Source organism: Strigops habroptila, chromosome 8 (genome assembly GCF_004027225.2).
Source record: "Strigops habroptila isolate Jane chromosome 8, bStrHab1.2.pri, whole genome shotgun sequence".
Classification (NCBI taxonomy): Eukaryota; Metazoa; Chordata; class Aves; order Psittaciformes; family Psittacidae; genus Strigops; species Strigops habroptila.
In genome coordinates, this window is record NC_044284.2 from 16,525,891 (window position 1) to 16,535,658 (window position 9,768).

General features: G+C 44.1%; 1 protein-coding gene across 1 annotated transcript; it reads right to left on the reverse strand.

Moving 5' to 3' along the window:
• Positions 1-6,258: 6,258 nt before the first annotated feature.
• On the reverse strand, positions 6,259-9,469 carry RGS2 (regulator of G protein signaling 2). The gene is made up of 5 exons (XM_030495333.1): positions 9,274-9,469; positions 8,813-8,914; positions 8,655-8,716; positions 7,681-7,847; positions 6,259-7,217 (listed from the first exon to the last, which is right to left on the reverse strand). Exons 1-5 carry the CDS (start codon positions 9,384-9,386, stop codon positions 7,023-7,025), a joined length of 639 nt encoding a protein of 212 aa, XP_030351193.1. The 5' UTR covers positions 9,387-9,469; the 3' UTR covers positions 6,259-7,022.
• Positions 9,470-9,768: the final 299 nt, after the last annotated feature.

Below are 9,768 nucleotides of genomic sequence, written 5' to 3' on the forward strand. Positions count from 1 at the left end.
TATTATGCAAGTGCAATGTTTTAGACTGTGGGGAAGAAATACTTAGGTAAGGGATATGAAAAGGAGAAGGGAGGTTGGCTAGAGGGGAACGGCTGGTGCTCTTCAAACCTTTTCAGGTTTTGTATCTAAACACAGGTTAAATATTGATCTTGGGGAAGATGATCTGTTTGTCTTCCAAGTATTAAATATCCAAATTCCACTGCTCCTTTCTAGATATGAACTTTCTAAGGCATACTGTGAAGACCTGTGCTCAGTGACCACTGCCAGTATCAGGAGAGTCTCTGTGGCTGAGTGAAGCTCAGTTTAGCTGGGAACTGTCCTAGGATCCAATTTTCAAAAAAGATATGAAAGCTGATGCCATATACTGTTCTCACACTTGTATACACCTCTTTCCAAATCTGCTTGCTGGCAGACAGCTGCTCCAGAGCTTAATTATAATAGTCCATGATGTTTTACAGCACCAGCAGTCCCCCAGGCAGCTCTGAGGCACAGAGCACTCTTAACTTAGTGAGACCCACAGAGGCCTCTGAACCTTTGGGAAAGTGTTCTGAAAAAAACCTTTTTCACATGGGCTTTTCCAGGCGTTGGGAACATTTCAGGTGCCAGACTATGGCAAGTGACTGCCAAGGATATGAGCTTCTTGGCATTAATAAAGCATAACATACAGTGGGGGTCTTGGGGGTATCCAAAGCATTTCTACAGCACCCTGAAGGTGTGACGGCTTCTATCAGGACTGGGAGTCTGGGACTGGCCGACAGTAAGCAAATGTTAGTTGCAGGTAAATTGAGAAGATGATGTAGTGTATCATTGCTTTAGCGCTAGCAAAAGACACATACATTGTTTCTTCCCTGCTGACTTATGGAAAGAGTTGTATAGGTGCTGAGCTGATTCCTGGCTTAGTGAGTTCCTCAAAGTGACTGATTTGGCCCTAATTTGTAAGGGCCAAATTTCTAGAGACATAAGGTAGTTGTCAGAATTCCAAATGAAAATTAATTTGGTCCCTCTGTGTTAGGCTAATCCAACCTCTTTCCACAGCCAGCTCTGTAGAGCACCTTGATTTTCCTCTAAAAAGGTGAAGCCAAGAGGCTTTATTGGGAAAATTCTGTGCATTTTCAATAGCTACCTATGTATGCATTAGCCTTGTGAAACAAGCGTGATCTCCATAGCATCATAAAAATGCAGCCAGTGGGATCATGTAACAACTATGTCACTCCACCCTGCCCTCCGTAAAGCTCTGTGACTATCTGATTCTAAGGTCATGGCTGATCATCTCTTCAGCTTTCAACTGTGACCCATTTAAGCTGTGTATTTATCTGGCATTTTCATTTCCAAGGGCTGCTGTTACCGCGTGAGCTGACCTTCCTTTTGAAAATGAGGAACCCTGCTCCAAAACCCAGCAGCTTGTGGGGAGGATGAGCAGCAAACCCAACCTTTCAGTCAGCTGATGGCACTGAAGGCAGCTGGAAGACTCCTGGCCTGCCTGGCAGTCCTTCCTCCCCTTGCTCGGGCTCCTGGTCCCAGCCCGCAGTGTTATCAGGGAAAGTAAACAGCAGGAACCAACTGCAGCCAAGTCTGGAGACAGCTCAACTTTGCAAACAGACGTATTCAGCCTGGGCGGACGCCAGGGAGGGCAGCCACACACGACAGATAATCTCTCTGACGCAGTATGAAGCCTTCTGAGAGTGGGGGAAGCCTCACATCTGCACATGCTACAGCTGCAATGGCCCCAGGACAGGGGGGATGGCTTACCACAGTGCCCCTTCATCTCTCAGGCTCAGCCCCATCAGGTCCAGGGGGTCTCAGTGAATGGGTTAATCTGTCAGCCTTTAAAAGCAATAGTTGAAACAGGAGGGTGCAGCAAAGCTCCTCACTGCTACCCTACAACGCATGTGCCTGCCATGCTTCCGTTATTTCAATTTCCCTTCAACATCCACAAAGGTGAAGGAATACACCAGCTCAGTAAACAGCCTGCTCTGCGCCTGAGTGTGTTTTCCATATTGGACAGCTGATTTTCCAAGTCCTATAAATATTATATTAGTACCACGTCCCCTGAAAGCTCAAAGTCAGGCTTCCATCCAAGAAGCTACAGAGCTGCTCTCTGGTCTAAATCTGTAGCACAGAAACAACTTATTCCATGAGATCCCAAGTGGGAAAACTGGCTGGGGAACATAAGTAATAATTTCTGTCAATTAGATTATCTTGAATGGAATATTTAATATATTTAATGGAACATTGCTTAATTGCTGTTCATGGGTACTTCGTAGATGCTGGAAACTCTGATCTAAATGATTATTTTAATGAAAGATTGCCAAAGGACTCATATTTTAAACTCCTACATAGGATAACAGTGGGACTATTTTCCCTGGGTTTCTGTGCTGGCCAGACATCATTTCCTAGTTACAGCACTCAAAATTATGCCAATTAGCACATTTACAGAACTGTCCAAGGCTAACTGATGAGGGTGTTCAGCACAAATCGAACTGCAGACTCTCCTCAATAACTCGGACTGCTTTGCAGCTTGTGAGCTGGTGGGCCTATGAGACTAGTGCAGAAGCCCACAGTAACCTTGCAGTAGCCCTTGGTGTTTGTGGTAGGGCCCTGAGGACACGAATGTCTGTAACTGCCCTGAGCAGCCCCACCTGGACCCACATCCACAGCTGTTGCTCATCAGCTGGGGCTCCATTTAAGCTCAGCCTTGAGGAGTGTTTTTTTTTTCCTGAGCTTTGCTGTGGGTATGACCTCATATCTAGCTCTTTTTCTTCTGGATGGATCAAGGACACTTATGCTGCAGGTAGGTCTGTCTCTGGGGTGGGCCTTGGTTTTATGTAGTAATTTTGCTGCCAGTCCTATCCCTATCTCTTGTTGCTCACACTTTGTTCTTGGCAGTAGGGACACCAGGTATTTCTGTGCTGGTGGGATGAGGACAAGCCATTGGTAATGTTTTTCCACCTGAAGAAAGATGAATTTGGGTTGTTGTCTCATGTTCTGACCAGTTTTTCCCTCTTGAATCACAGTAAGCTTAATTGGAAAAGAAAAAAAAAAATCTATGAAGATCCTAAAACTGCTTCTAAAGGTTGTTTTTCTGTTCTGTGCAAGTTGCCAAATTATTAAGTCTCATCCAAGAAACCTTTCCACACACATATATATGTGCCTATGAAGCCCTTCAAACCGTCATTAGTGTCCCCTTTTCTAAATGGAGATCTGGAATGTCAAGTGGAAATGCAGAATTTATTTATAGCCTTAGTACATTTTTCAGCCACAATACATAAATACACAGAGCAAGAGCATTGCCTTGCAGTTTGTTTACTGAGCAGTATTGCTTTCCCATTTGACTGGAGTGGTGAGTCAGCATCGCTGTTGAGCTCACCCTGTGCTCAGAGGTCCTCTCCAGCCTTTGGGCCAAGGCAGTTGCTGAGGGCCAGCTGCTTTGGTATTGTATTTTAGGAGATTACTTTGTGTTGCCTTCTTGAAAGCATGGAGGACTCTCCTTCAGATTGCCCTATGCTGTAGTGCCAGCGCAAGCCCTTGAAAAATGGAAGCTGTTGCTGGATCAAGACAGTTGAAACCTGCTACTGAGTTTCCTGAAATCATGAGTTTGGCTTAGAAAATTATATCTTATTTTTTTAATGGCTGCATAGTCTTTGCATTAAGTTGTGGTTTGGGGAATTATTAGGGATGCTCCAGTTGCAATTTCAAATTTTTCTTCATAATAATGCGGAGAGGTGTATGTATTGTGACATGAAAGCAGAGGAATAGCTTGCCTATAGCAGCTAAGAAAACCACCAAATATTGAGACTGTGGATTAAAAACAGCGATACATGTTTAGATTCAAGTTCCAGATTTGTTGGTGTTTTTCAGCAATTCTAAATCCTCGGACTCTAAATGCCAACATCAGTCATGTAAGCAGTGCAAGAACTGGTGTTGATGTCGGGATCAGCCAGGTCTTGCTATGTAGCTGAGCTCTACCAGCACAGCAGGGGTGCTTTCCTACCCTCTGCCTTCCAGAGATGTCCACTTCTCACTGTCCTCAGCTTTTTGCAGCAAATCCTTTCTCTAAAGACGTCAAGCTTGTTTAGAGACTTGTTCAGGACCTGTGCTTCTTTATAGCTGTGGTTCCTGCAATGTAGTTTCTTGTCAGGATCCCTTCTTATTTTCCTTGGGTGGCTGTCAATAGCAATATGGAGCAGTTTTGTAACCTGATGGAAGCTTAAAAAAAGAAGGACCATGCTCTGGTCAGCTACTCAGCAGCACCCTCACCTTGGCCTGTGGGATCCCAGCTCTGCTGTCTTCCCTTTGCCATTCCCAGACCAGTCTTCTCCCACCACAGCAGCAAGCTTTCCTGTGTGCAGCCCAGTGGGACTGGGGTGGGAGGGTGAACTGTTTGGCCAGGGTGCAGAGAAATGAGCAGTTTATTACTTGTTGCCATTGGATACTGATAGCACAGTACCAATTTTAACTGCAGCTGTAAGGCTGCCCAGAGTATGGAACCAGCATCTCTTAAAGCAATCAGTGGCTTTGTAGTTCTCCAGGAAATATTCATAGCAATCTGTTGGGTTGCAGCACTCCCAATGTGCCTATAGTGCCCTTTTTTTCTGGTGAAGCTTACTCCTAGGAGTTGGGAAAACAGGGCTCTCATCAAAAACTGGAAAAGCAACAACTGGAAGCAATGTCATGTGCACAGATCTGTTGTATTTTACTAAAAATATTTTTTTATTATTTTTAGTGTTGATCTGCATAAATTTGCAGCAAAGCTTAGCCTTGAAACTAGGGCTTTCAGATGCTGCAGACGCACCATGTCAGGGGCTCAGCACGGCTTGGTTTGCTACCCTGGTGTGTGCTCTGTGGAAGCTACGGAGCTGCCTCACAAGCCTTCCTAAAATCCAGTGTTGATGATTCAGATCTTAAAAATATACAATAACAGCCCTCAGGCAGTGATGCCCTGCCTAATATCCCCTCTGAACTACATATTGTGCTATAAGTAGTTTGGGCACCTGCTGAAACTAGAAATGCTTCTTTCCCTGAAACCAGACACTAGCAGTGGTTAATTACCACATCCCAAATTGGCACAGATTAATGCAGCTTCACTGAAACCAATGAAGCTTCATGGAATTATTCCTGTCCTGGCTCTGAGTCATTAATAGGTATAGCTCTGGCTATTTTTACACTTTTCAAATTATTTCATTAGATTACAAAAGCAATTATCAGCCCAAATCTGTTTTTCCTGGTTAGGGAAGGAAAAAATGAGAAAAACCACCTTTCTCTGTTGCAGTAAATCATAGGGCTGAGTGTTTCTTGTGCTTGCTTTATGTGGACTTAATTGATCAGCAAACAGCTGTATGAGAGCTAGCTCTCACAGCCCCAGAAATGGGGCTAGAGCAGAGTGGGAGCTGTACCATATTTGTTTCTTTGCATGTATAGAGGCAGAATAATAAATACACATATCTGTGTGTATGTATATATACACATTGCTACATAGCCTGCAGTATGTATATACATGCATGAAGTAGTTGCTTTTGAACAATCTTTGTATGTGTAATTGAAGTAGAAAATACTGTAGTTAGGATTTTCTTGATGCTTGCAGAGGTGGATATATGTGCATTAAGCAATTAAAGCTGTGGCCTGAGGATTGGAGTCAAAATAGCTGGACCCAGGACCTAAACAGACCTAGAACTCAGAAAAATCACAAAACTAACAAATTGAGGACTGTTTTTGAAGTACAGGTTTTGGATGTTGTCAGTTAGAAAAACTGACATGGAATAATGACAAGTAACTTTCCCTGCTATGTGAGTGCTTATTAAGGGGAGCAAAATGCTTTTATTGTAGCTTGTATTGTACCCCTCCTGACTCTGCACAGGTTTTGCAGCCTGACACTGAAGTCTTCTTAAGCTCTTTTTGAAGCAGAAGTCTTGAGTAGCAGCAACTGTGCTACTGGTGCCTGTGATCCTGAGCAACAATACTGCTGCTTTCTGGCTGATTTGTTGTCATGTGTAGCCATACATGTGCCTTGCACTGCTCTAGAGATGGGTGTCATGGGACTTGTTTAAGACTGAGAATGTGATAGGCCTCCCCTGTTAGGCTTTTGAGTTCTGAGGATTTTTGTTGTGTTAAAATACAAACAAAGCACTTGCCTGGTAGATTAAGAAGTAACTGCTTTAAAATTAGCCCTATGAAGATCACACCCAGGACACAGTCCCAATAATCCAGAGCTCAGTGCCAGACAGTGTGTGTGTGCAAAACAAGTTAAGTAACAGAAGAAACTTTGTATCAAAATAGTTTAATAGTTTATAGTTTAAGAAAAACAATAAGAGACTTCACTGAAGCTTGCTGTCCTCAAGACAGAATTATGACATTATTGCAGCATTCAACACAATCATAATTCACATATAATACTGTACAGCTCCTGTTCGCCTTGGCCACATTCTGCTCTCGCTCTAGCCTCATGCAGCCCTGCTGACAAAACCCAGCCCTGCATACTTTAGTTGCAGAACCTGTTCTTCTGGGAACTGAGTTAAATCCCTCACTGCACAGTGCTGTTACTTGTCTGGAAGTTGCACAGAAACCCAACATGTCTCTTTGCAGCTAGTGAACAAACCAAGTGACTGCCAACAGCAATACTGCTTGATGTTTAGGAAAAACAAGTATGCAACCAATTACTCAAGTTCCCAGTGCTGCCCAGCAGCTTCTGTTCACAAGAAGGAAGCTCTGTCCTGACCTGCTGCATTGCCACCTCAGCAATGACAGAATAACTCTTATGCAGCTTGGTCTAATGCATGCTCTCACTGCAGCACTTGCAGAGAAGCCCATTGCCAGCAGCTGGCTGGCAGGCTTCACCACCACCACTGAATGCCCTCCAACAGCATCACTCTTTGCCATCAGCTTTGCACCATAGTCAGTATTCGTCCTTGCATTGTGGCAAACAGACTGAGCACTCAGTATCTCGGTCTTTCAGGTCAGGATGCTGCCATGAGCTGTGGCTTGCTTCCTCACTAGCTGAGAGGCTTCTTTTTGCTCTTCTCCATCACTCATGTTCCCTGGGCTGTTCTGGTGATGTGGGTCTTCTTGCACAGCTCCTGATAGAATTCAGATTCCAAAAACCGTGGGTATGAGTTATTTTCCATTAAGCTGTAAACTCTCTTCTGTGCTGCAGTGAAGCAGGTATGTGTGGCTTCTTGAATATTCTGCGCAATCATGTTCTTGGTTTGGAAGTCTATATTTATCTGAAATAAAAAGGACATCTACTTCTGAGAACTGAATTCAAGGAAGTTGAAAACACCATAAAATATCTGAAGAGGTAGAAAATGCAAGAGCCTATTACTACAGGATCAAATTAATGATATGCTCTTTAAGAAAATTATTCTTTTAAACAAAACTGATATACTGATTTTGATATACTATCTTTCAGTTTGAAACTGAACTATGTTACAGGTATTACATGCAGCTGTTGACTTTTCCCAGTTAAGATGGAAACTATGAAATACTGCTTATGCTGTTTTCCAGCTTGGTGAAAAGCAGTTAGGGAGAGGCTTGCATCCAGACACAAGTATTAATGGTGAGGTATGCATGATGCTGTTTGTATGCCGTTTGTACGGCATACAAAGATGCATCTGTATCTTAGAGTTCAGAGAAAGAAAGGCTGTAAGAACTCACAGAACAGGGCACTTAGGTTTAAGTTTCCTTTACCTCTTTGGGAGCTTCCTTTTCAATGAAGTCATTGTAGATTTTTTTTGCTTTTGATGTCAGCTTCTGGGGTGACTTGGTTTTCTTGAAGTCCTCACAGGCCAACCAGAACTCAATATTCTCTTCACAGAATTCAGACTTCAGAAAAGCTCGGAAAGCAGCAAGACCATCTAGGGAAAGAAAAAACAACAAACCATATTGATTAACTATTTCAGGAATCTTGAATTTATCCAGTGGTCACATCTGCTCCTACCTAAACATTTTGCAGTAGTTCTGGTCTGGTTCTTTCAGGGGTATCATAGCAATAAAGAAATTCCACATACGCAAAGAATGAAACCCATTTCTAGTTCCCTTTTGTGATGCCTGTATATATATATCCATAACCCCTCTCTCTAGATGGTAACTCCAGTGTTAACCTTTACACTGGAGTAAATATTTATGACTGTGCTACAAACCTCTGGAATATTTTTTTTCTTTTTTTTTTTTTTTTTGCAATGGAAAAGATGACTCAAGTTCAAAGAGCAAATGCTAATTTATTTCTTAGTCTTTTTGCTTTGCTGTTGAGTGCTTTTCCTTGTAGAACTACAATAAAATCCTGAAATGACTGAAGTTCTGTTGCAGAATCCTTCCCAAGTTATTTGAATGCATTTGACTTCGTTAAGTGGTAAGCTCAGTGAGCAAATGCTCTTGTCATATTTGGCAAAGCCAGCCTGACAGGTATGATTTTAATTGCAAAGCTTACAGAAAAAATCCACTATTGTGAAGTATTCTTGATGGTTTTAATATTAATTTACAAGGTTTTTTTTAAAGAGTACTGCTATGAATTTTGGCTTTCAACTGTTTACAGCATTTAACTTTCAAGACCAGAATCAGATCTATTTCTATTAGAAAGGCATACTGAGGAAGCAATCTCTTACAGATGTATAAAGTGAACTGCCTCTTTGCTCTTGAATGTTACTTTTTGAGGGCAAACTTACATTTGTTAGCAAGAAGTTCATCGAAGGCTTCTGACCACAGCTGGGCTTCTTCAGGGGAAGGTCTGCATAAAGAGATGGAGAACATTAGACTCCATTGCTCAAGCTTTGTTTCTGTAGTACACTTAATATTTAAACAAAATCTCTTTCCAGTAACTTACCTGAAGTAGGTGCGGTGTTTCCCCACTTTCTTGGACTTCATTTTAGTAGAATTGGAAGAGTTCTGCAGGAAGTAGCTCAGTCTTGTCTTCCAATCTTTAATGCTGGAAAAACCAAGAGAAAGATGACTGTTAAACGTGACAACTCAAAAAGCTTTAGGCACCCATCCCTTTACTGGCAAAGGCTGCAAAACTTTTCCTGACGTGGCTTTGCCAGCTCTAACTAGAGAATCACCCACAGCATCTGAGGGCAAGTGAACGACTTTCCCCTCGCTTAAATCAACAGACTGGCCCGCTAGCCTGTGACTGGTATCAGCCAAAGTACAGCTGCAGGTGGCAGAGACCACAAGCTGCTCTGCTCTCACGCTTCCTCCCCGCTTCGGTCCCTGCCCCGCGGCTGGAAGCGGCTCTCTGGAGGGATCCCGCGGGGCCCCCGCTCCGCCCGGGCCAGGGGACCCACTCACATCGTTCTCTTCATCCTGCCCTTCTCCGCCTCCTCCGCCTCGCTGCGGCGGCGGCCGCCTCGCTCCATCCGCCCGCCGTCGTGCTGCAGCGCCAGGAACAGCGCACTCGGCATCGCCGCGTCTCGGCTACACGTCGCTGCCGCCGGCCGCCCTTATAGCCCTGCCGGCGCGAGGGAGGGAGGGGCCGCCCCGTCTCGCCCGGCCCCCGCGGCCGCCCCGACGAGCGGGAAGGGAAGGGAAAGGAAAGTCGGTGCGGGCCGTACTGGGCTGTCAGCCCCGCGGGCAGGAGCGGTTCTGTTTGTTCCAGTGTGCCAGTGTGGGAAAGTTTTGCCTTTCCCCTAGGATTACGTCTTTTTTTTTTTTTTTTTCTTCCCCTTTATATTCTTTCCCTGTTTTCCCCTTTCCTTTCATTTTTAGCCTCCTTTCTTTTTCTCTTTCTCCCCCTTCCCCTCCCCCCCCCCCCCCCCCCCCCCCCTTTCTGCCTCTCTTTCCTTT

What these genes read in the sequence shown, in the direction of transcription:
- RGS2 (XM_030495333.1), bottom strand. Translation starts at nt 9,386, where the DNA reads ATGCCGAGTGCGCTGTTCCTGGCGCTGCAGCACGACGGCGGGCGGATG. An exon ending in AAACACCGCACCTACTTCAG is followed by an intron (nt 8,717 to 8,812) that starts GTAAGTTACTGG and finishes CTCTTTATGCAG; the next exon opens with ACCTTCCCCTGAAGAAGCCC. An exon ending in TGAACTTCTTGCTAACAAAT is followed by an intron (nt 7,848 to 8,654) that starts GTAAGTTTGCCC and finishes TTCTTTCCCTAG; the next exon opens with ATGGTCTTGCTGCTTTCCGA.